We start from the raw sequence: 25,597 nt of genomic DNA, 5'->3' as shown, positions 1-25,597 counted from the left end.
AAGAGAGTTTCAGTTTACAGTTTCTCCTGCTATAATAGGAAGCTGCTTCTGTAAATGGAGGTTTCTCTGTTCTCACATCCACTTCTAAATAATCATCCAGAGACTTACAAACTGTTTTACCTATAGCTCAGGCTTATCACTAACTATCTCATATTTAAATTAACCATTCCTATTAATGCACATATTGCCACGTGGCCATGGCATTACTGGTCTGCTGGCATCTTATTTCTTGGGAGGTTGGCTTGTGTCTCTCCCAACTCTGCCCTTCTTTCTCCCTGTATTTGACTTTCCTGCCTTGCTATAGGTCAAAGCAGCTTTTATTATCAACCAATGAAAACAACATATACTCACAGCATACAGAAGGATTTCCCACAGCATTTTCCCCTTTCTGTCTAATCAAAAAGAAAAGTTTCAACTTTAATATAGTGAAATTACAGACAATAAAACAGTTATCAAGTAAGAATTACAGTTACTATATCTAGCCTATTTGTATTAGGCAAAATTAAAATAATTATCCTATTTTGGTGAGTTTAAAGTTTTATATCTAATTTACCTTATTTATAATTAAGAAAAACTATGATAATAACTAGCTAGTATTCAACTCCATTAAAGACCCAAGGAGGAAATAATATTACCTGAGTAAACAGGAAGTGACTTCCAAAAATATAAGAAATGACAGAAACAGCTGGCTGCCTGAACAGTCAACCAAGGTTCCTCTGCAATGTTGAGGCATCCATCTTTGACCTACCGGACTAGCATGTCTGACAGACTCTTCTGTGAAGCGGGGAATTTTGAAGTACTGTTCTCCCTTGTCTTAGCAAAGTTCAGCAGTTTGTTGCCTTCTTGTTTCCGGCTGTTCCAGTTTGGACAGTAACTGTTAACAGTTGAAGCAAGGGCAGTTTCTTTGCCCACATGGCTAACTTTTGCTATAAAGAGAACAATTTTCATATGGAGTTTGTTTGATGCCCATCATCTTCTCTGGAATATATTGGTGCTGCTAGGAGCAGATGTGTCTCACTGTCATGAAAAGTCTAAGTTATTAAAACATTTTAAATAGCATATTCTGTAGGTCTTTGAAATGTTTGAAGAATACCTAGCTATCTGAAATATTTCTTTGTATATCTAGGAAACCTAACTAACATGGCTATAACTTTGATTAACTGTATTTTTGTAAATCTGTATTTCTTCCTTTTTTTTTGATAGCTCAGGCCTATCACTAACTAGCTCTTACATTTAAATTAACCCATTTCTATTAATCTATGTATCACCACGTGGCCATGGGTGATACATGGGTTTTACTGGTCTGCTGAAATCTTATTTCTTGGATGGCTGGCTTGCATCTCTCCTGACTCTGCCCTTCTTTCTCCCTGTATTAGTTTGGCTTTCCCACCTAGCTATATTCTGCCTTGCTATAGACCAAAGCAGCTTTTCTTATCAACCAATGAGAGCAACATATATTCACAGTGTACAGAAAGATTATACCACAGCACACTTCCTTTCAAGAGATTTGCTGAGGAAGGAGTTTAGTTGGTGGGAAAGCTAAGTGCCTTTTGTAATATAATTTCCACTTCATATCCATTTTTGTTTTATATTTTATATTCTCAATCACAAAATCAAAAAAACTATAGAGTGCTTTGGAAATTGCATAGCCAGGATGTTCTTGTTACACAGTGTAAGAAAACTGATGTCCAGGGTACAGATTGGTCAGGATAGCATTAGACCTAAGGCTCAGACTCAGAATTGGTGTAGTGTGGCTGCATGACAGGGTGCGCGAGCTGTGCCTTGGTACATGTGGAGGTCAGAGACAACTTTGTGGAGTCGCTTCTCTCTTTCCACCTTTATGTGGGTTCCAGGGGTTGAACTCAGGTCACCAGGATTGTATATCAAGCACCTTTAGTTGCTGAGCCACCTCACCAGCCCCATCTTACGTGAAGTAATGGAGATGAAACCCAGCCCTGAGCAGCCTTATTTTCTGCTCCTGAACCAGGCTACTTCAAAAAAAGTAAAGTAAGTGAGCACGAGAGTTTGACTTGAGATGCTGATGAAAACCAATGAAGTAGAGACTGGCTATTTTAAACTGAGTAGTTAGCATTAGGTTATCTCAAGTTCCTTTTGTATGTGAGGATTAATGCAAGGGAATATCACTTCTTTCTAGATCTGTTTATTAGGAGACAGAGATAGGATGACATATTTTGAGGGAGTGGAGGAGGAGAGAGACTGCATCGCTTACCTCTCACTTGCCCTTCCCCATTTGTTGAGAATGGGGACAACATGCCCATTCACCTTAAAATATGTCATGAGTTAAGATGGCTGCTCTAATGCTTGCCTTAGCATGTGTGAATGCATTTGTGAATGAATGTGCATGCTTTAAAGAGCTGGGAATGGTGGCACACACCTTTTTTTTTTTGAGTTAGGGTTTCCCTGTGTAACAGTCCCAGCTGTCCTGGAACTCAATTTGTAGACCAGGCTGGCCTTAAACTCTCAGAGATCTGCCTGCATCTGCCTCCCAAGTGCTGGCATTAAAGGCCTGTGCACACACCTTTAGTCCCAGCACTTAAAAGGCAGAGGCAGGTAAATTTTTGTGAGTTTGAGGCCAGCCTGGTCTTCTTACCCTCAGTGATGCTAGTCTTGTCTCAGTCACTGCTAATTTCTCTATTCCAGCTGACCCCGATAGAGTCTTTAGGTGGCTGTCACTTCCCTCTGCAGGTTCAGGAGCCAGGCACCCCCCCCCCAGTTCTCTTCCTCAGGACAGAGCCCCCAGCTTTGAACACTCAGTGGATTTCCTAGCCCATAGTCCCCAAGTCGTCCCACAATCCTCTCAAAAGCAACATGGTCATATACCCCATAACCCTGGTACCTCTTTCTCCGTGGGTAGGGTTACTGTCGCTGTGATGAAACACCATGACCAAAAGCAAGTTGGAGAGGCTGACACTTCCGTGTCACTGTTCATCACTTGAGGAAGTCAGGACAGGGACTCAAGCAGGGCAGGAACCTGGAGGCAGGAGCTGATGCAGAGGCCATGGAAAAGAGCTGCTTACTGGCTTGCTCATCATGGCTTGTTCAGCCTGCTTTCTTGTAGAACCCAGGACCGCCAGTCTGGGATAGCCCCTCCCACATCAGTCACTAATTAAGAAAATGCCTTACAGGCCTGCCTTCAGCCGAATCTTACACAGATACTTTCTCAATTGAGGCTCCTTCTCACATATGATTCTAGCTTGTGTCAAGTTGACATAAAACTAGCTAGCACACCTTTAAAAAAGAAATAACCATGCCTGTGCTGCTGGTAAGTTTGTTTTGTTTTTGTTTTTTGGGATAGGACTTTCGGTTACTACCCCTGGCTGTCCTGGAACTTCTTATGCAGACCAGGTGGGCCTCAGACTCACAGAAGATCCACTTGCCTCTGCCTCTGAGTGCTGGGATTAAATGGGACACCAACATACCTGACTTTGCTGCTCTGTTCTAGACCTAAGACCTTGAGCACGCCCGACAAGTGCTTTACCAAGGAGCTACATCCCAAACCACACACCTAGCATCTCCACAGGCTGTTATAACTCTGGCTTGATAAGTAGGGACCATGAGGGGCTGCAAATTCCTTAACCACTAGAAGCTTTCTGTTCCCCTGGCTGTCTGTGTAGTCAGAGGACATGCCATGGTATTTTTTTTAGGGCCATGAGAATCTCATGTAATTTGTGTTTTTAAGGCGTTACTAGCTTGCCTTTCGTTCCTTCCTTCCCTCTTTTAATTCTTTCCCTCCTTGCATGTCTCTATGCTAGGCATTGAGCCCAGAGCTTTAGATCTGCTAGGCAGGTGTCCTTCCCTTAAGCTACACCCTAGCCTAGCAGTGCTGGGATTGAAGCTTGGTTGCTAGAACGCTTGCCCAGCATGCACAATGCCCCAGGTTTGATCCTAGCACCACATAAAACCAAACTTGGTGCATATCTGTAATCTCAGCACAGGGAGGTGCAGGCAGGCTGTTAAGACAGGTCCTTATATAGACCAAGCTAGCTTCAGACCCCTCCTGTTTCTGCCTTTCAAGTGCTGGGATTGAGGTGTGAGCCACCATGCTTGGCTTTTTCAGGGGGCCTCGGGGTAGTTCTAGATGTGTAGTCTGGCTGTCTTGGAATTTGTTATGTAGGCAAAGTTAGCTCAAACTAGGAATCCTCCTACCTCTACCTCTCAAGTGCTAGTACTAGAGACGTGAGCCGCTATCTGTGTTGCCACTTAAGAATAAGAAAAAGGGCCAGGCGGTGGTGGCGCACGCCTTTAATCCCAGCGCTCGGGAGGCAGAGGCAGGTGGATCTCTGTGAGTTCGAGGCCAGCCTGGTCTACAAGAGCTAGTACCAGGACAGGAACCAAAAAAAAAGCTACGGAGAAACCTTGTCTCGAAAATCAAAAAAAAAAAAAAAATAGAATAAGAGAAAGGGCGAGGGGAGACCTCCACGGCCACGTTTACACCACTTGATGCACAAGTGGTGATTGTGAGAGCTGGGCTTTGGCCAAGGGAAGAAGAGTCTTGGTGTCAGCCTGGAGCCTCCTCTGCACACATACAGGTACACATGACTCCTCATGCATACAGGCAAACACATAAACACACAAACACATATGTACATGGGGGGAAGAACAAGACAGAAAAAGATAATTGTTAAGTAAATCTTGCAAAAATGTAACACTTGAGCTAAAACAGAAGTCTAACATCTAGATTTCTTTTAAAACCATCTTGGTTTCTTATTACATAAAAAAGTGTGTGTATGTTCATGTGTGGGCATGTACTCGGTATGTCATAGTACGTGTGTGAGATCAGAGGACAACTTGTAAGACTCAGTTTTCTTACCAGGCAGTGGTGGCGTATGCCTTTAATCCCAGCACTCGCAGAGGCAGGCAGATCTACAACAACTGGTTCCAGGGCACGCGACAAAGCGACACAGAGAAATCCTGTCTTGAAAAACCAAAACAAAGCTGTTTTCCCTCCTCACAGTGTTGGTTTCAAGGATTAAACCCAGGTCATCAGGCTGAGCACCAGACACCTTCGTGCCCTGAGCCCCTCCCAGCCCTGTGCGCGCCACTGTAAAGGCTGCGTCTGTAAAGACAGGGCTGCAGTGCACAGTTTATAGCGTGCGTTTCCACGCTGTGGCACAGCGGCACGGCTCTGGAGCCGGTCTGCCTGGCTTTGATTGAATCTGGTTTGACCACCAGTTTGTCCTGTGATTCCGGACAAGCTTTTTAAGTTCTGTGCCTCTGTCACTCATTAAAATGTGAATAATGATAGTGTCTACATCAGAGAATTGTCTAGGATTAGTTAATAGGCTAAAAGTGCTTAAAATCATGACAGACACATAGTAAAGGTCAGTAAATGTTGGTTTCGTCATTCCTCAGTATGAATAAAACATGATATTCTGTGTTTGCTCTCTGAGACCCTTCTTCTCTCCCAAACAAACAAATCCCAAGCCATTATCACTGTAGGAAAGGTATGGCAAAAAACAATAAAACAAATGTCAGTGAAGTTTTCTAACATTTAAAATTACTATTGCGTGCATATGTATTAAAAATTTATGTAATTCTATGTGTGGGGTCTTTTTTCCTGTGCACTGTGTACATGTAGTGCCAGTGAATGGCAGAAAAGAGTTGACATTAAAGTGGTTTTTAGCACTATGTGGGTTCTGGGAATAGAGCTAGGGTCCTCTATAAGAGCAACAAGTGCTCTTAACTGCTGAACCATCTCAACAGCACCCCAGACACACCAGTAAATTTTTAAATGTATTTTAATTATATGATCCCTTGGAGCTAGAGCTAAAGGCAGCTGTGAACTGTGCTGTTGGTCCTGAGAGTTGAACTCCGGTCCTCTTTAAGAGCAGAATGAGCCATCTCTCCAGTCCCAGATAGTCTATTTATTTATTTATGTATTTGTTTGGTTATTGTTATTATTATTCTTGAGATAGGGTGTCACTGTGAAGCCCTGGCTAGCCTGAAACTCACTATGTAGATTAAACGGGTCTTAACCTCTCAGAGGTGTGACTGCTGCGTGCATGGATTATTATTTTTTTTTTTAAAGACTGTATCTCGTGGTCCAGACTGGCCTCATACTCTGTGTGGCTGAGAATGACCCTGAGCCTCTCATCGTCTTGTGCCCACTACCCGAGTGGTAAGATTAGGTGTTTCCCATCATACCTGGTTTATGTGCTGTTGAGGCTCAAACTTGGGGCTGGCTGCATGCTAATCAAGTCCTCTGCCAACTGAGCTACGTCTCTAGCTCTAAATACTTGATGTTTTTTAAAGCCGTGTCTGTCTGTATACCCAGGGCTTCCATGAAATTCATCAGCCCTCTGCCTCAGCTTCCTAAATGCTGGATTGTAAGTGTGAGCCTCCACTCTAGCTAGTAAACTTGAAAGTCTTGGGCTGTGACACGCCTCGGTGTATAAAGGAACCTATCCCCTAAGCCGGCCACCTGAGTCCAGTCCAGGACCCACATGGTGGAAGGAGAGAACCAACCTCCATACGTTAGCCTCTGTCCTCCACATTCAAGCTATGGTGTGCATGTGCCTACAAACATATATACACACACAAACTTAAATAAAATAAGATGAAAATACTGATTAAGTCTTCTAACTCTGGGACAGGTAGAGTCAGTAACGTGCCCACCCAGACAAACATGAGGACATGAGTTCTGATCTCTGGCAACCGTGTCAAAGCCAGGTATAATGACTGAACTTTGCCCCTTACCCTAGGGTCTGCTGGCCAGTCTAGCCCTTCTAGGTTCATTGAGAAAACTTCTCTCAAAACTTAAGGGTTGAAGAGATGGTTCAGTGTTTCTCAGCACCCACATGGTGGTTCACAACTGTCTGTAAGGCAGCTCCAGGAGACCCAAACACCTTCTTCTGGCCCCTGCGTACCGCATGCATGTGGTACATAGATAGACATGCAGGTGAGACCTAGTACACATGGGCAAAATTAACTGATTAAAAAACAACATAAGGAGGAAAGACGCTGATGCTGACCTCTGCCTCCATCATATACATACACGCTGTATCCTCACACACTCATAATTAAAAAAAAAACACTTCATAGTTCTTGACAGGGCTCTGCTAATCTTCTCTTTATTGTTTCAATTTTAGTATGCGTGCTGTCAAAGTAAGCATAAAAAGTTTTCTGACTTTTTAGATTTTTTAACTTGATAGATTTTTTTAAAACAATTTCATAGGTGCATATAATGTGTTTTGATTCCTCCACCACCTTCCCTCCCTACTACATGGGCTATTTTTTTTTATTTTGTTTTAAATTTATTTTTAACTGGGCATAATAGTGTATACCTGTAATTCTAAGCAGAGGCATGTGGATCTCTGTGATTTCTAGGTTAGCCTGGTCTACTTAGTGAGTTCCAGACAAAACAAAAACATTATTTTGTTTGTAAGGTGTTTTGCCTGAGTGTAGGTTTGTGTACCACATGTGAGCGTGGTACCCATGGAGGACAGAAGATGGTGCCTGATCCCATGGAACCTGTACCTGCTTCAGGAAAAAGATTTGTTTCTGCACTAAAAGCAGAGCTTTAACTGCAGCAGTTTGTTTCAGGAAGAAATTTGGCAGCCATGCAAACTTCCAGTCATGAGGGGAATGCAAGACTCTCTCGTAGTCAAGGCTTAAGACCTAGGAGTGTCGCTCAGTTGTATGGAACGCAGGGCCACCCCCAGCCCTGTATAAAGTAGGCCTCAGGCACATGCTTAGCATCCTAACCAGGGAGGGAATGCAGGAGGTCAGAGGTTAAATTTGCTGGTTTGCCTTTGCACATTCTTACAAGTTAAAAACAGAGAGCTAGCTGGTCCTGATGGCACAATGTCTGTACCCCAGAACTCGAGAGGCAGAAGCAAGAGGATCAGAAATTCAAGGTAGTCCACCACAGAGCCAGTTCCTGTGTATTCCATGAGACTCTGTCTTAAAAGAACAGCAAAAGGCCAGGTGGTGGTGCACACCTTTAATCTCAGCACTCAGGAGAGTGAGACAGATGGATCTCTGTGAGTTTGAGGCCAGCCAGGTCTACAGAGCGAGTTCCAGGACAGGCTCCAAAGCTACAGAGAAACCCTGCCTCAAAAACAAAAACAAACAAAAAATAGCAAAAGGGCTGGAGAGATGGTTAAGAGCACTGGTAGTTCTTCCAGAAGACCTGGGTTCAATTCCTAGCACCCACATGGTGGCTCACACCTGTCTCTAACTTCAGGATCCAGTACCCTCACATAGGTATACAGGCAAAACATCAGAGCACATTGAAAAAAAAAAAAGAAACCAAAAAGCAAACACATACACAGACAACAAAACACTTGGCGATAGTGCTGGCTGTGCGCAGACCTTTAGTTCCCCAGCACTTGGGAGCCAGAGGCAGGCAGATCTCTGAGTTTGAGGTCTACAGAGCTGGTTCCAGTACATCCAAGGTTGCACAGAGAAACCCTGTTTCAAGAAACAAAGCAAAATACAAAATCAAGAAAATTGATCGTATCAGTTCTTTTTTTTTTTTTTTTCTTCTGAGATAGGGACTCACTATATAGGCCCTGGTTCTCTTGAATCTCACTGTGTAGACCAGTGAGGCTGGCCTCAAACTCCAAGATCCCTCTGCGTCTTGCTCCTGAGTGGTGGGATGAAAGAGTGTGCATCACCATGGTCAACTCATATCAGTTTCTTGCATAGAATACTTTAGGCATATGCACACTCAAAAGTCTCTTTGTACGGTTATTCATCACCAAGGAAAAGTAGCAACCCAGCGGTAGAGACCATTAGCAGCCTTGAGCTACAGGACAGATAGAGTCACAGGCGTCATCCAGACTGCAGTTCTGCTCTTGGTCTGATTCCCTGAGTTCAGATAGCACTTCCCGGTGTTTTACCACAAATAGCATTAGTTTAGTACAGAAAAAATGTTAGACAAACCCAAAATGAGCAGTATTCTTATTTAACTAGCCAGTTTTTTGTTGCTTGATTTTGTTTTGGTATTTCAAGACGGTTTCTCTGAGTAACCCTGGCTGTTCTGGAATGATCTCTGTAAACCAGTTGTGTATCTACTGGTGAGCCCAGCAATCTCTCATGAAAGTCCAATCTGAAGGTTACACAGACAGCCATACTTAAACTCTGGGGACACTAAAGCTAAAACTAGTTGATAGGGGAGAGAGAGGTGTCTAGGGAGGAGGGTGTTATTCGAAGGAGGAGAATGAGAAAGGACCAGAACATTTAGTGTATGAAATTGTCAATGAACAAAGTTTACGTTAAAAGGTGTTAAGTCTAAATGTTATTCTCAGAGTTTTTCCTCTAGAGATAATCTATTTTTATTGTTTGTGTTTGCATGGTTTGCCCGCATGTATTCTGTGCCCCATGTGTATAAAGCCCCATGCTCAGCTACAATACATCCACTTACATGTTTTTATAGAAAAACGTACAAATGTGATAAAATATTAACAATTTGAGAATTGGCTAGAGTGATGGCTCAGTAGTTAATGGCTGCTCTTCAGAGGACCTGGGTTTGTTTCCTAACTCCCACAGGGTGACTCAAGGTCATCTGTAACTCCAGTTCCAGAGGACCCACCACCCTCTTCTGGCCTTCATGGGCACCAGACATGCATGTGAAGTGCATACATAATACAGGCATGTGGTGTGTGTACATACTATTACTACATGCTGTGGACCTGGTCACCTGTGTATCAGAATCTGTTCACATCTGGCAGAGAGAGAGAGAGAGAGAGCGCGAGAGAGAGAGCGAGCACGTGAGCAAGCACAACACCCCCACCTCTGTCCTCCCCTCCCCCCATTCTTAACTCATCAAGTATCAGAAAAAACCATGCCATGTCAGGTCACCTCCAAATGTCTTTAGCTAAACGGATCAAGCACCTACACTTTCCCTTTCTAATTAAGAATGTTTTAATCCTCACATAAACTGTATACATAAGGAAATAAATATTCTGTCTGTGTATGCCTGCAGACCAGAAGAGGGCACCAGACCTCATTACAAATGGCTGTAAGCCACCATGTGGCTGCCGGGAATTGAACTCAGGACCTTTGGAAGAGCAGGCAATGCTCTAAACCACTGAGCCATCTCTCCAGCCCCAAATAAATATTTTTTTAAAAAGGATATTGCTAGGTGGGAAATACATACAGAGATATAGGGAGAAAGAAGGCAAGTCAGGGAGACACCAGCAGCTGCTAGAAGAGTAAGATACCAGAACATTACTGGTAAGCTTGGGACACATGACGATATACAGATTATTAGAAATGGACTAATTTGTGTGTAGAGCTAGCCAGCAAGAAGTGTGAGCTATTGGCCAAAAAAATATAATTAATATTAAGCCTCTAAGTGATTATTTTAAAAGCAGCTGCAGGATCCAGTGGGCGGGAAAAAAACTGGTCTAGCGGACTGGGCGGGACAGAGAAATACTCCAGCTACACACCAAAACACATAAAAATAAATTTTAAAAATATTGAGAAGCCAGGCAGTAGTATTGGCGCACACCTTTAATCAGCACTTGGGAGGCAGAGGCAGGTGAATCACTGCATTCGAGGCCAGCCGGGTCTACAAGAGCTAGTCCCAGGACAGCCAGGACTGTTACAGAGAGAAACCCTGTCTTTGGGGAAAAAATTGAGAATCAGGATGAAGTCAGTATAAGTCAGAATCATCAAAGTAAAAAGTTAAAAACATAACAATTTATGTTCATCATGGCAATCTCAGTGGACACCAGAGCTCTGGGTTAATTCTAGCTGTAACAGTGTGCCAGGACGCATGCGTGTTGGGACTAAAGGTGTGCCCCACCACCACCCGGCATGCTTTTGGTTTCTAAGTTAAGGTTTCACTGACAGAGAAGCCCAGACTGACTTCAAACTCAACAATCCACCTGCCTCCATCTCTTCAGTATTTGTACTACGCAACACTAAGTTGCTTTTGATTTCTGGCTGTTTTGTTATTTTGATCAGTGCTGAGATCAAGCCCAGGGTTTAATGCACGCTGGGCAAGCACTCTGTCCCTGAGCTGTGTCCCGTGCAGACAGCTTTGTGGTTTGCTTCTTGCTCTTTTATCTGTGTCAGAGGCCTGTGTCACACGCCTCAATGCTGACTTCATCTTCCTAAAGCAGTGGTTGTCAGCCAGGGCTAGTTCTTCTCTCTCGGAGTCCAGAAAGGTGCTTGTTTGTCACATTTGGGGACTGCTCTAGACTTCTAGCAGCAGAGGTCAGAGGTCCTTAACATTCTACAGTGTGCAAGGCAGCCGCCCACACGCCTTTAATCCCAGATCTTGAGAAGCAGAGGCCGAGACTGGTGGATCTCCCTAAGTTTAAGGTCTGCTAGTCTACAGGGTGAGTTCCAGGACAACCATGGTGGTTACGCGGAGAAACCCTGTCTTGAGAAACTTAAAAAAAAAAGAACTTCCTAGCTCCAAATTACTGTGTTGCCTAGGCTGAGAAAATTGTTTAAAAGTTATCTGGAAAGTCAGTTTTGAGTCAAGTAACTTCCTTCCTTCCTTCCTTCCTTCCTTCCTTCCTTCCTTCCTTCCTTCCTTCCTTCCTTTCTTTCTTTTTGTTTTGTTTTTCGAAACAAGGTTTCTCTGTGTATCTTTGGCAGTCCTGGCCTCAAACTCACTGCTATCTACCTGCCTCTGCCTCCCGAGTGCTGGGATTAAAGGCTTTGGGTCAATTTTTGAAGGCATTCATGTTCCTTAAAGCTTGTGTTGACTCCATTAGTCACTTTAGAGGAGCTAGGATTTGCTATGCTTCTTGATGTGTAGGTGGTACTCAGCAAATGTTTTCTCTGTGTGTGTGTGTGTGTCTGTGTGTGAGTGTACACTATAGGTTAGGAAGGTGGTTTTGTTCTTTTTAGATGGGGTCTCTCTGGGTAGACTAGAACTCACTGTATAGCTCAGGCTGGCCTAGAACTTGTGGCGAGCCTCCTCCCTCTGCCTGTCCAGTGCTAGGAATAAAGGGATGTGTCCGTACACTAGCTAGAAAGATTCTCCTTTCTGTAGTGTCGGGGATTGCTTGCACACATAGGCAAGCAGTCTACCGCTGCCCTACACCACCAATCTGCCGCTGGGAAGATTTTTTTTTTAAAACTAAACTGTTACTTTTCATTTTTCTGTTATGCTGAGATTGAACAGCAATGGATGTGCCTGCCAAATACTCCCAGTGAGTGAAGCATCAGCCCTGACCAGCTGTGTGCATGCGTGTGAGCATGCGTGTAGAGACCAGTGTTCCAGTTGTTCCCTTCCTTATCTTCTCAGACAGGACTGGTCACTGAGCTCAGAGCTCACCGATTTGGCTAGCCCCGGGGCTCCCATCTCTGCCTCCCCAGCATGGTCCTCACTTAGAGCACTTTTCCTGAGCCATCTCCCCAGCCTGCTCTGTTTCTGAGATAGAGTCTCACTGTGTAGTTTGTAGCTTGGAACCGTTTGGAGCAGGCCGCCTCCCAACTTGCCATGATCCGCCTGCCTCTGCCTCCTGAGGGCTGAGATGACACGCGGTTCTTAATTCATTCTCCCTTACAGCCTTCCTAGGTGATGCTAAGGTGTTGTTTTGCTTCTATATAAACTTTTTTAAAATTTGGGAGCCTGGAAATTACCAAAACATAACTGTCGAGTCCCTTTCTGTTGCTGTGATGAAGCACTGTGACCAAGGACAACTTACGGCAAGCGTGTCTTGCATTAAGGTTCTAGAGGACTGGAGTCTGTGAAGGTGGGGAAGGCCTTGGATGCTGGCAGGAATAGGAGCAGGCAGCTGACTGTTACATCTTCTATCCTCACACAGAGAGAGAGGGAATGAGAGAATGGGAAATGAGGTGGTGGCACCACCAACTGGTGACCGAGTGTTAAAGCCTGTGGGGCACATTCCTCATCCAAACCACCACAGACCTCATGTATGTACTATGGCATGTGTGTCCCCATCCCACACACAATAATAATAACAAAATAAAATTGGATGCTCTGACTCTGAGTCCTGAGAACTGACTCATCTCTTCAAGACCATCACAGGCTGAGGGATCAGCATCAACATCATGTGTTCAACTCAAGTCTGACCAGTTGGTCGGGTGGACAGAGAGGCCGGGGACAGTGTTCAACCTGACTTCTTTGGGTTTGACCTTTGTGAGCTCCAAGGCAGCAGAGCAGCTCTTCTCTTCTCCGTCCCTGTCACAAGCACTCGTTCAGGTTCTCACCATCACCTACAGTTTTTGTCTCCAGTCGTTCCCCTGTTGGCACAATGAGGTTCTTTTCGGTTGGTTTTGGTTTTTTGAGAAAAGGTCTCATTATGTAGCCCTGGCTGCCCTGCAACTGATTCTGTAGACCAGGCTAGCCTTGGACTCAGAGATCCGCCTGCCTCTGCCTCCCCGTGTTGGGACTAAAGGTATGCGCCACTGTACCCAGCGATAGTTTTTATTTTTTTTATTTATTTATTTTTTTTTTGTTTTTTTTTTTTGTTTTTTGTTTTTTCGAGACAGGGGTTTTTTTTTTGTTTTTTTTTTGGTTTTTTTTTGGTTTTTCGAGACAGGGTTTCTCTGTGGCTTTGGAGCCTGTCCTGGAACTAGCTCTGTAGACCAGGCTGGTCTCGAACTCACAGAGATCCGCCTGCCTCTGCCTCCCGAGTGCTGGGATTAAAGGCGTGCGCCACCATCGCCCGGCACCCAGCGATAGTTTTTGATGTTGAGGATTGAACCGGGGACTCGTGCACAGTAAACAAGCGCTCTAGCACAAAAGAAAAATGTTATCAGCTCCTTGTTAAACCTTTCAGTGACATCTCATGGCCTTTGTGCCGGAGTCTAATTCCACGTGGAATTCTTGGTGACCTGGGCTTTGCTGGCTTGTTTAGACTCTGTCTTGACAGCTCTTTGTACCACTCAGGCCTGCCTTCCACCTAGCTAAGCTCTTACTGCCCTGAGGACACATTTCTGGAAACTGTCTCAGAAGCTCCCTTCTTCCAGTCCTGTCTGTCTCAGCCTCTAGGGACACTTGCATCGCATCGTGATGTGTGTGCGCTAATGTGATGTCTGCTCTCCCTGGATTAGTCCTCGCACCCCTCGGGTGCCAGGTTCTCAGTGAATGTCCACTGAGTGAATGATGGGATTTGGCAGTGAGCAGGTGTTTTGAACACATCGATTCGGCTTTTTCTGAAGTGACCTCTTTTTCTTGTTACTGCTTCCAGGACCTGGGTTTCAGTGATGAGACATGGGGTATGACGTAACGCGTTTCCAGGGGGACGTTGACGAGGACCTTATCTGCCCTATTTGCAGTGGAGTCTTGGAGGAGCCAGTACAGGTGAGTGGGTCTAAGGGCAGGTTTGCGGGGGCAGCCTATGCTGGTAAAACTACCAAAGAACATACTCTTGAGGAATGGACTCCTGGGGGTCCCTGTGTTCTTCTCCCTTTTCTGCCCCCAGAGAGCTTTGATACAGAGGAGAATTTGTGGTTACAAGGAAAATAATGACATCCTGGCGTATATATAGAACTGGGCCAGATATCCTGAGGTCATTGAGATATTTGTGGTGTCCAATAATCAGCTGTGTATTTCTTCCCACAATGGCTTGGTAGTTGCTTTTTTTGTAAGAACTCTAAGGTCTGTGTTCTGTCCATGAATGACCTAGGCTTGTTTGATCAGTTCGTGCTGCACTCCGACAGCGAATGCTTTGTGTGCCCAGCTGTCTCCCTGGAACCTCTTTGCCTGCCTCGAGTCTAGCATCTAACAGATGGGGACCCCATTTTCTTCCTGGGAGCTACTGGGAGGTTTGGTGGAGCCATGTTCTTTGATGTGAAAGCTGCCAGGCCAATAGGTCATTTTCTCTACCAGCCCAACCAGGCTCTGAGTCATTTGTCTTCTCCGGGGATAGGTTGAGAAGCTCAGAATTGCCAGGCAAACTGTAATGTGAATCTCCCTGACACAGACGAGCACGGGACGTCTTCCTCCATGAGCCTTGTTGCCCTCGTTTTGCAAATACCAATTATTCCTTTGCCACTTGGCCAATTGAGATGATACAATTCTCCAAACCAGGACACCAATTACAGTCATCTCATTGCTGCTTTTAGACTCTTCACAGGGCTGGCTTCCCTCCAGACTGAGCTGACTCTTCCTCTCCAGTTTTCAGCCGCCGGACGGAGCAGAGTCAGGTCTACCACAATGGCTGCCAGTCCTGGAACCAGGGCCCTTTTCTGTGTCTTTGGAGCCTATTGCTGTTAAAGGCACTTTCGATGGATGTGAGCAACTGTCTAGTGGTGTCAAGAGGTCACAGGGGTTCCTGCTCCCTCCGGTCTTGGCAGGGCATTGTTTGCTCCCTGGCACCGTCATTTAAGGAGAATCACCTGTAGAGATGAATGGTTGTTAGTGAGCCCAAAGTCAGGAGCCGCCCCCGTATCCAGTGTTCCCCTCCTCAGGGAGTAGGCAGGTGGCCCTCGTGGTAGTCGGTTTGTTTCTAAGGGCCTGTGTGCGCTTGTCTTACCACGGAACTATTTACTTATTTATGAATGGGTAATACATTGAAATGATTTTGAAATCAAGCTGCAGCTGGAGAGATGTTGCAGTGGTTACGAGGACTCGCTGATGTCCCAGGGAACCCAGACTAATTCCCAGCACCATGTCTGGTGGCTTTCTAGTGCTTTAACTCCAGCTTTAAGGGGTTCCAAAGCCACTGGCTTCCTCGGGCACCCACACTCACGTACATGTCCCCCTCAGACACTCACAGCTACACATGATTGAAAATAATAAAAGTAAAATTGTTAAAGGTCAAGGGAAAACTAATTTTTCTTTCGTGGTGGTTCTCAGTTAGGAATGGGGCTCGTGTCCGCTTCCCCTGGGAAGTGCTGGGATGCCAGCTGGCTTGGGCCCAGGCCCTGCGCATGCTGCCTCAGTCTTGTCTAGCAGGCCTTGATTCCTTGCTGCCTTCCGTCCCCTTTGGCTCTTAAAATCTTCCCACCTCCTCTTCAGGATCCCCTGAGCCCTGTGTTGAGGGCTTTGATGAAGATTCCCATTTAAGACTGAGTGTTCCAAGGTCCCTCACTCCCTGTTGAAGGACTCAGAAGAGATTGTGTGAAAAATCTTTTTCCAATTACAAAAAAAAAGAAAAAAGAAAAGAAAAAGAAGTTATCTTCTAATGTAATTTAATTACATTTTTAAAAATCACATTTAGAGTGTGTCTGTGCGTGTGTGTCCTCGAACACACCAGTCAGAGGACAACTTATGAAATTCATTTCTCTTTTTCTTTCTTTATTATTTTTTTTTTAATATTTATTTCTTTATTATGTATACAGTATTCTGTCTGTGTGTATGTCTGCAGGCCAGAAGAGGGCACCAGACCTCATGACAGATGGTTGTGAGCCACCATGTGGTTGCTGGGAATTGAACTCAGGACCTTTGGAAGAGCAGGCAATGCTCTTAACCACGAAGCCATCTCTCCAGACCCCTCAATTCTCTTTTTCGACAGGAGTCCTGGGTGCTAAACATGAGGTGCGGCAAGCACCCTCACCCTCCGAGCTATCTCACCAATTCTTCTCTAGTTAGTGCCTTACAGATGACAGCAAGTGTTTAAGGGAGGCCAGGAATTTAGCTCTCTTGTTCTTTTTTTTTTGTGGTGCTAGAGATGGCAGCCGGGCTCTGTTCTTGCCAGGCAGGTTCTTTGCACTGAGCTGTATCCCCAGCCCGGTTGCCCTTTCAAATGATGGTTCTGACTGATAGATGCAGCCTGGATAAGAAGAGGCAAGAGAAACCAGTTGGAAGGCATGCTTAAGAATTTAGGTCAGAGATGGTGTGATAGGAACTTGGAATGGTTTCGTAGCAATAGAGGAGAAAAGCAGACAGATCTCAGGTTGTTGTCTTAGAGGCTTGAAGATGAACCAGGTGTGCTGGCACCTGCCTTCCCTACATAGCTGCTTCACAGATAGGATAGCCCACATGTGACTTTGTTTTTTTTTTCTTTTTTCTTTTTATTTTTTTTATTCTTTTTTAATTAAAATTTCCACCTGCTCCCCGTTTCCCATTTCCCTCCCCCTCCTCCCACATATTGCCCCTCCCCCACTCCCCTCCCCCTATCCCCACTCCTCTTCTCCTCCCCCCACTCCATTCCCCCTCCCTCTCGATACTGAAGAGCAGTCCAAATTCCCTGCCCTGCGGGAAGACCAAGGTCCTCCCACTTCTATCTAGGTCCAGGAAGGTGAACATCCAAACAGGCTAAGCTCCCACAAAGCCAGTTCATGTATTAGGATCGAAACCTAGTGCCATTGTCCTTGGCTTCTCATCAGCCTTCATTGTCTGCCATGTTCAGAGAGTCCAGTTTCAACCCATGCTTATTCAGTCCCAGTCCAGCTGGCCTTGGTGGGCTCCCAATAGATCAGTTCCACTGTCACAGTTGGTGGGTGCACCCCTCGTGGTCCTGACTTGGATCAACCTACCCCAAGATCCAGTAATACCACTCTTGGGTATATACCCAAGAGATGCCCTATCATATGACAAAAGTATCTGTTCAACTATGTTCATAGCAGCATTGTTTGTAATAGCCAGAACCTGGAAACAACCTAGATGCCCTTCAATGGAAGAATGGATGAAGAAAGTGTGGAATATATACATATTAGAGTACTACTCTGCGGTAAAAAACAATGACTTCTCGAATTTTGCATGCAAATGGATGGAAATAGAAAACACAATCCTGCCGGGCGGTGGTGGCGCACGCCTTTAATCCCAGCACTCGGGAGGCAGAGGCAGGCGGATCTCTGTGAGTTCGAGACCAGCCTGGTCTACAAGAGCTAGTTCCAGGACAGGCTCCAAAACCACAGAGAAACCCTGTCTCGAAAAACCAAAAAAAGAAAAAGAAAACACAATCCTGAGTGAGGTATCCCAGACCCAAAAAGAGGAACATGGGATGTACTCACTCATAATTGGTTTCTAGCCATAAATAAAGGACATTGAGCATATAATTTGGGATCCTAGAGAAGCTAAATAAGAAAGTGACTTTGTTTTAAAAAACATGGGGCCACTAACATTTTACGAATTATTTTGTGTGTGTATGTGAGTGGGCATGAGTGTGCCATGACATGTGGTGGTCAAAGGACAGTTTGCTTCCAGCAGGCTGGGTCTCCCCAGCCCTGTCTCTGAATCTCTAAAAAGTGAAACCTGGGCCTGTGAGATGGATGAAGCACATTCCACACAAGCCTGATGGCGAGCTCAGTCTCCGGGAGCCACGGTGGAGGGGGGAGCAGCTCCACGGCTCATCTGCACTTGCACACCCAAGAAGTCAAAAGCTAACCTGACTTAAGTACTGTCGCCCATTGCTGAGTGCCAGAAAGTGTTGTCTCAGGGACCAGGGCACCAACCTTCTCAAAGAAATGAGTATATATATATTGTGGGAGGTAGTTAGGAGGAGGGGTTGCTTTGGTTTTTAAAACAGGGTATGGTTATGTAATCCAACTAGCCAGGACCTTGAGATCCTTGGGTTAGGAGCCCAGTGTAGCAGCCGTGAGTGGGAAAGGTAGGACAAGCCTAAGGACAATGAGGCTACATAGCCAAGTCTCTGACCTCTCAAGAAAGTTTTCCTGACTCTGGTCATTTGCTTTGTTGTTGGATCTTTTGTTTTCCTTTCGTGTCTTAAAAATATTTTTTATTTTTATTTACGTGTATGTGTGTGAGAGAGAGAGAGGGAGGGAGGGAGGGAAAAGAGAATTCCACATGTATTTAGAAAAGAAACTGTCAGAACCCCTGAAACCAAAGTTAGAAGTTGTTGTGAGCTCCATGTGGGTGCTCGGAACTGAACCTGGGTCCTCTGGAAGAGCAGCCTGTGCTGTTAACTGCTGAGCCATCTCTCCAGCCCGTTTGTTTAGGGATTCCAGGGGACAGTTGCTTGTTTGTTGAGACAAAGTCTCACTCTGTAGACCAGGCTGACATGGAACTCAGAGATCTGCCTGCCTCTGCCTCCAGAGAGCTGGGATTAGAGATGGGCGCCCATAGCTGGATTGTTTTCTTGCGTGTTTGTTCAGTGTGTCTGTCCATGCTCGTGAATACACACGCAGTCCCTGGAGCTCAGCAGCAGCTGGCAGGGCTTTAGCCTGCCGAGTCATCCACCAGCTCCATTTGGTTTCTGGGCTAACAAGGTCTTGCCATCTAGGGCAGGCACTCACAAGACTTCTGCCTGAGCCCATGCACGGCCACAAGCAACTCTTGTTCCCTCCCTCCCTCCCTCCCTCCCTCCCTCCCTCATCTCTCTCTCTTTGATTTTTTAAGATAGATTTCTGGAACTCACAGAAATCCTCCTGCCTCTACCTCCTCTGGGATTAAAGGTGGTGCCACCACCACCCAGCTCTTGTACTGTCTTATTTCTGCTGTGGTTAGTGAGGTTTTGCCCCCTCTAAACTGCATCTGAATCCTCTTCAAGCTTGGGATCTGCTGTGGCCGACCTTGCCTTCCTGTAGACGTCTTAGCAATTGTTGTGTGTCCAGTCCTGTCAGCAATTAGTGATTGATGCCTGTGTCATCACCCACTGTCCTGGGTGTTATTTATGTCTCTTACTGTTGTATAACCTTGTTTATCTTGACTCACAACTCATTTGTACTCTTAAACACAGAAGTAAGTCGGATGCCTGACCCGAAAACGCCCTGCCCCAAATAGATCTATAATTTGCCATGACCCTGTGACCAACCCCTGGACCTCTGGGCCTAGAACCTGCTCCGAGGCTTGATTGGCTTTATGGTTATTGTTAAGTAAAAATAAGAAAGGCGGCTCCACCGGTGCAAGAAATCCAATTAGGTCAAATCAAACCAAATCAAAATACCCATTGTTTTATTAAGAATGACATTCTAGGGGCTGGAGAGATGGCTCAGTGGTTAAGAGCATTGCCTGCTCTTCCAAAGGTCGTGAGTTCAATTCCCGGCAACCACATGGTGGCTCACAACCATCTGTAACGATGGTTGTATTCACGAGCATGGATTTAGAAAAGAAACTGTCAGAACCCCTGAAACCAAAGTTAGAAGTTGTTGTGAGCTCCATGTGGGTGCTCGGAACTGAACCTGGGTCCTCTGGAAGAGCAGCCTGTGCTGTTAACTGCTGAGCCATCTCTCCAGCCCTTCTGGTCTGCAAACACACACAGACAGAATATTGTATACATAATAAATAAATAAATATTTAAAAAAAAAAAAAAAGAATGACATTCTAGGGTGGCTGAGTACATGGCGGGGAAACAGAAAGGCAGGGAGCCCATGCAAACCCAGAACCACATTTTTCTCCTCTGGGAGCCCACTTAAATACCCTGGCATGCTGGGATTTGGAGTTCAGAACAATGCAACTCCCAGGCCAGGGGGCTGGAATGAATGCCAGGGGCTGGAGGCTACACTTCCAACTTAACAGTTATCAGATCCAGGCTCTCAGCTCAGAGGCTTGGCTGGCTTCGTGGTTATCAGATCCAGGCTCTCAGCTCCTGATAATTCCCTTGTGTCCCTTTTGCGCCTCCCTGTCCCTTCTAGGCACCTCACTGTGAGCATGCTTTCTGCAACGCCTGCATCACCCAATGGTTCTCTCAGCAGCAGACGTGTCCGGTAGACCGCAGCGTTGTCACGGTCGCCCACCTGCGCCCCGTGCCCCGGATCATGCGGAACATGCTGTCAAAGCTGCAGATTGCCTGTGACAACGCTGTGTTTGGCTGCAGTGCTGTTGTCCGGCTTGACAACCTCATGTCCCACCTCAGTGACTGTGAGCACAACCCGAAGCGGCCCGTGACCTGTGAACAGGGCTGTGGGTGAGAGTCCCTCCCTCCACCCCGTTCAGATAAGGCCTTCCCATTTACGCTCTTATAGGCAGGGACACTTCTGACCTCCTCGGCTCCCTGCCCGCAGATCTCACTTTGCTCTTGTATTGTTAAAAAAAAAGAGGACAGCAGCCCTCTGATAACACTGAAGATGGAAGCACTTTGCTTTCTCTCCAGTCCAATATCCTCTCTATCAGGCTACCTGTTCTAGTTTCTAGCCTCTCATGTTCCCTTCTGCCCTATTTTCTGTCTGTGTGGGGTGGGAAATATTCGATGAAACACTGGTACCTGGAACAGCGATCCAGAACTGCCCAGAAGAAATATGTGTGCTGGTAGACTCCCACAGAGTAGCCTGACAGGACACAGCAGTTTCCCTCCTGATTTAGAACGGCATCCTAAGAATCGGGCAGGCTCTTAGAGGCTCAGAAGATGGGGTGGGGGTGGGGATGTGTTACTCCCAGTTGGTAGAGTGCTTGCTTCCTATACACAAAGTTGGGGGTGTGGGGGAGATCAGAAGTGTCAAGGTCATCCTTGGCACAAGTTGGAGGCCAGTCTGGGCCGCACGAGACCTTGTCTTAAGGTGTTGGTGGGGGTGGGGTCCTCCGCAACATTGTCTCGATGGGTGGAAGTTCAGTATGGGGCCAGGAGCATGTTTGGGAGAAGAAAACGAAGAGAGGAGGCTGGAAAGATTGTTGGCTGTGTGAGCGTGAGCAGCGGACAGCTCTCTCTGCAGCGCTCTGTCACAGAAGAAGCTGAACAAGCCGTTGGCACGCATGTCCTGTTGAATAGCCTGTTCTCTCTTACCCCACTCTGGACTGCAGCCTGGAGATGCCCAAAGATGAGCTGCCAAATCACAATTGCATTAAGCACCTGCGCTCCGTGGTGCAGCAGCAGCAGACGCGAATCGCAGAACTGGAGAAGACATCGGCTGAACACAAACACCAGCTGGCGGAACAGGTGGGGCCCAGCGAGTGAGGGGGCATGCCTAAATAATCTGCCCATCACAGACTCCCCCGTGAGACCACAGCAGATACTCTGCCTACAGCTCACTAGAGAATCAGCTGGGATGTCCTCACTTCCTACATCCACTCACGTTACTCAGTCACCTGACACCCGCGGAGTGGCTTCTTCATGAAGCCACTCTTCTAAGTCCTGGGGAGACAGCTGGGGTGAGACAGCCCTGCCTGTCCTCTCGTAGAGATTTGTAGTACTATTCCGCAGATATCCCAAGCACCCTCATTCTCAGATTTCTGTCTGGCCCAACCGTCCCCTCTGGCTGTCCTTCCCCCCACAGAAGCGAGACATCCAGCTGCTGAAGGCTTACATGCGTGCAATCCGCAGCGTCAACCCCAACCTTCAGAACCTGGAGGAGACAATCGAGTACAACGAGATTCTCGAGTGAGTGTCATTCGGGATGGGTGTGCAGTCTCTCGCTCCATGGCCTGGCACTAAGGCCCCAAAGGAGAGCAATAAGAGAAATCGGTCAGGGCCACTGCTGGGTGGAGGACGGGCAGCAAGAGGAGCAAAACCCTAAGCTCCAGTACTGATCTCTTGTTCATTGGGGTGAATGGAGGAGGACCCCTACCTGAGGATGCAGTTTGTCAGAGTCAGCTGAGGGGTACTCAGAACCAAACGGATAATTTGCAGCCCAGAGGAGCCGGGCAGTGATGGCACACGCCTTTAATCACAGCGCTCAGGAAGGCAGAGGTAGGTAGGTCCTTGTGAGTTCAAGGCCAGCCTGGTCTACAGAGCAAGTTCCAGAACAGGCTCCACAGCTACAGAGAGAAACCCTGTCTCAAAAACAACAACAAAAAGAGCAGAGAGGCAGGGTGTGTCCAGGGAAAGCATCTAAAGTGCGGGGAAAGCCAGCAGGTGAACAGGGGAGGTTGAGGAGGCCTGCACAGTTGATGCCCAGACTGTGAGTGTGAGACTGGAGCACAGAGGCTCTTCATCCAGTACGCTCGGGGGGAGCAGGCCCTGCAGCGTGCTAGGCACACATTGGGACCCAGAGAATAACAGTCTAGATCGCGGGGCTGAATATGGTGAGTGATGGGACCTGGACAGGACCAACTAGGCAAAGATTCAGGTTTTCTGGACCAGTGCTGCAAAGAAAGTCAACTACCCTGCAGAGCGGGTAGTCATTTCTGTTAGGAGAAAAAGCCAGAGCAGAGGAAGGCATGATCTGGAATGAGCATCCCAACCCTCTCCACAGGTGGGTGAACTCCCTCCAGCCTGCTAGAGTGACCCGTTGGGGAGGGATGATCTCCACGCCTGATGCCGTGCTCCAGGCTGTAATCAAGCGCTCGCTGGTGGAAAGTGGCTGCCCGGCCTCTATTGTCAACGAGCTGATTGAAAATGCCCATGAACGGAGCTGGCCCCAGGGTTTGGCCACACTAGAGACAAGACAGATGAACCGGCGCTACTATGAGAACTACGTGGCCAAGCGCATCCCTGGCAAGCAGGCCGTTGTGGTGATGGCCTGCGAGAACCAGCATATGGGCGATGACATGGTACAGGAGCCGGGGCTCGTCATGATATTTGCGCACGGTGTGGAGGAGATCTGAGAGAGCATGACTGGCTGCCAGGAGAGGTAGAACTGGAGAGCCCACTGCTCCAGCCGCTGAGCCCTGAGTTCTCCCCTGTCCTTATGCCACAGATTGTAATTGAGCCACACACTCCCTGCTTTTCTGGCACGAAGGACCTTGGGGCACTTCGGTCAGCCTTTCAGTGGGTGAACCCAAATTCCTGCCTGTTGCCATATTCATTCCCCCAAATGTCTGTAAAGTTTCAGTCTGGGTGGAGAAATCCCCACTTCTGTATTCTCCTGCCTAAGATCCCTGGCTCCCAAACATTTTCAGAAAGCACAAAGACATTTGTTTTCCCTAGAGGATCAGGGCGGAGTGAGGAATCTCTAACTGTTCCTCTCCTCCGAAACCAGGGCATCTGAGCAGGCGGGCTCAGCCTCTTAGTAAGCAGCGAGGTCAGGACCTGCTCACCACTGACGGCTCTTGGGGAAGACTGGAGCTCTGTGCCGAGTGCACCCCTATGCAGCCCCCTGCCGTGCAGGCTAGGACGCTGAGATGCCCATTGAACTCTCCTTTCCCACCCGTTTTCATGATTAGGGAAGGGCAGGGCTGGGGTGGAGGTAGATGTTGGGGTTCATACACTCAGCAGGAAGCTGCTGTCTGGCTCTGCTGGCTAGGATAGGCACTGCCTCTCATGGCGTGTCCATGGTACCTCCATAGGCCCCTCCCCAGCCCTGTGATTGTAGTAAGTTTGATTTCCTTCAACATTGTTTATGTTCGCAGCCACAAATCCCTTCTGTTACCCACTTTTGTTCTCATAGAATGGCCTGATTATGGCTCTCCTGCTCTCCAGCACGGCCACATTGTTGGCAATTTAATTTATTTACTTTTTTTTTTTTAAGAAAGGAAAAAAAAGAAAAAAATATCAAAACTTAAAACCTTTTTTTTGCTGCTCCTGTTGTGGGGATTCCGGGTAGGGTGGGTTTGGGTAGGACCTGTCTTATATGTTTCCTTTCCAGCACAGTCTTTGGTCTGATACCTACTCTGACCCCCCCTCTCCCCTCCCCCACCCGTCACCCTATCTGAGACAATACCTGTGTCCCATGAAGAATTTGTTCCTGCCCTCCTTATCTTGTAAAAACCCTAGAATCGGCATATACATTTTGAAGGCGACTCTTCTCCCGTTTCCTGAGGAAACTTCTGCTTATCTGGGTCCTGACCTTCAAATGGGGCACAAATCAGATGTCTCCAAGTGCAGCCTGAATGCACTGCCTGACCCGGGTCCACTCAAGGCTCCCTGGGCCATTGCTGGGTCCCTGTGTGACTGGCAGGGCGAGCAAGGAGGAACAGTAGGTTGGAGTGCGAATGGCGGTGTCTGGGCTCCCCTTCACCATACAGTAGCTTCTCTCCAGGAGTTTCATTCCAGGCAGCTGTTGGTCTAGGTAGAGTCATGGCTCCCTTAGGGTTGGGGTGGAGGGATATATCTTGAGGACCGTAAGGAGAAGGCAGGTGTTCCAGCTCCAGGACACTGCTCAGGTATTCGAAAGGCTGCTGTACTTAGTTGGATTGCTACATTTCTTCATTCCTCTTTGCCCGCCTGCCTCGCCCAGGCCCACACTGTCTCTCCCTAACTCTCGGATGAGCAAGGAGGCTAAAGCTTCCGTGCCCTCCGCACCGGTGTCTGCCCTTCTCTGTTGTGCTCTCTCTGCTGTCCGTGTGTTCCCTGCACTAATAAATCTTTCACTCAACTTTAAATTCTTAATCGCTCCCCTTATGTAAAGAATGCTTCCTTGCTTTGACCTTGCGTTTTCATTGCCCACCCTCCTTGCCGGGTGTCCCCTAAACTGACTTTGCGAAGCCTCGAGTGTCTGTGGAGCTGTGTATCCATCACGTGCTCTGTCCTTCCTGCCTCCAGTCAGCTCAACTGTATTCTCTTTGGAGTGTGTGCCTTTGGCCTGAATTCTGCTTTCCTAAATGGTCCTGCATTTGGGGGACGCTAAGAAGACTTGCCAGCACTCAATCTGGAAGCCTACAGCAAGTGAGGAAGTTTCTGCTCCCTAGGGTCTCCTGACATACCTGTAGGGAAGGAGGCGGGAACCACTATCCTGCTGTCTTCAGCCCTGGTCAGGACTCCCCTGGGCTGGGGAGGTAGCTCTGGAGGAAAGAATTCTTGCTGCCCAAGCATGAGGGTCTGAGCTCAAATTCCCAGCACATGCAGAAAAACCGAGCATGGCCAAGATCGTCTTTTAACTCCCTCTCTGTGTGGGCAGAGATGGGAGGCTCACTGGAGCTTGCTGGTCTCTACCCTGACTCCAAGTTCAGTGATAGACGTCTCAAAGGAATAAGGTAGCTGGGTGT

At 47.0% G+C, this 25,597-nt stretch overlaps 1 protein-coding gene across 2 annotated transcripts in view; it reads left to right on the top strand.

The window, feature by feature from the left end:
• The window catches only part of Rnf41 (ring finger protein 41), a 31,299-nt gene extending 6,298 nt beyond the window's left edge, over positions 1–25,001 (top strand). Inside the window, exons 3-7 of one of the 2 annotated variants that reach the window (XM_057758088.1) lie at positions 14,145–14,257; positions 20,494–20,705; positions 21,536–21,671; positions 22,009–22,112; positions 22,927–25,001. In XM_057758088.1, coding sequence (XP_057614071.1) covers positions 14,168–14,257; positions 20,494–20,705; positions 21,536–21,671; positions 22,009–22,112; positions 22,927–23,278 — 894 coding nt within the window. In that variant the 5' untranslated portion in view covers positions 14,145–14,167 and the 3' untranslated portion in view covers positions 23,279–25,001. Of the gene's footprint in view, positions 1–14,144; positions 14,258–20,433; positions 20,706–21,535; positions 21,672–22,008; positions 22,113–22,926 lie in introns of both variants that reach the window. The other variant, XM_057758087.1, reaches the window with a different exon arrangement.
• The last annotated feature ends 596 nt before the right edge of the window (positions 25,002–25,597 follow it).

This window comes from Chionomys nivalis, chromosome 25 (genome assembly GCF_950005125.1).
Source record: "Chionomys nivalis chromosome 25, mChiNiv1.1, whole genome shotgun sequence".
NCBI lineage: Eukaryota > Metazoa > Chordata > Mammalia > Rodentia > Cricetidae > Chionomys > Chionomys nivalis.
The sequence above is the reverse complement of the archived record's forward strand: the minus strand, read 5'-3'. Positions and strand labels throughout refer to the sequence as shown.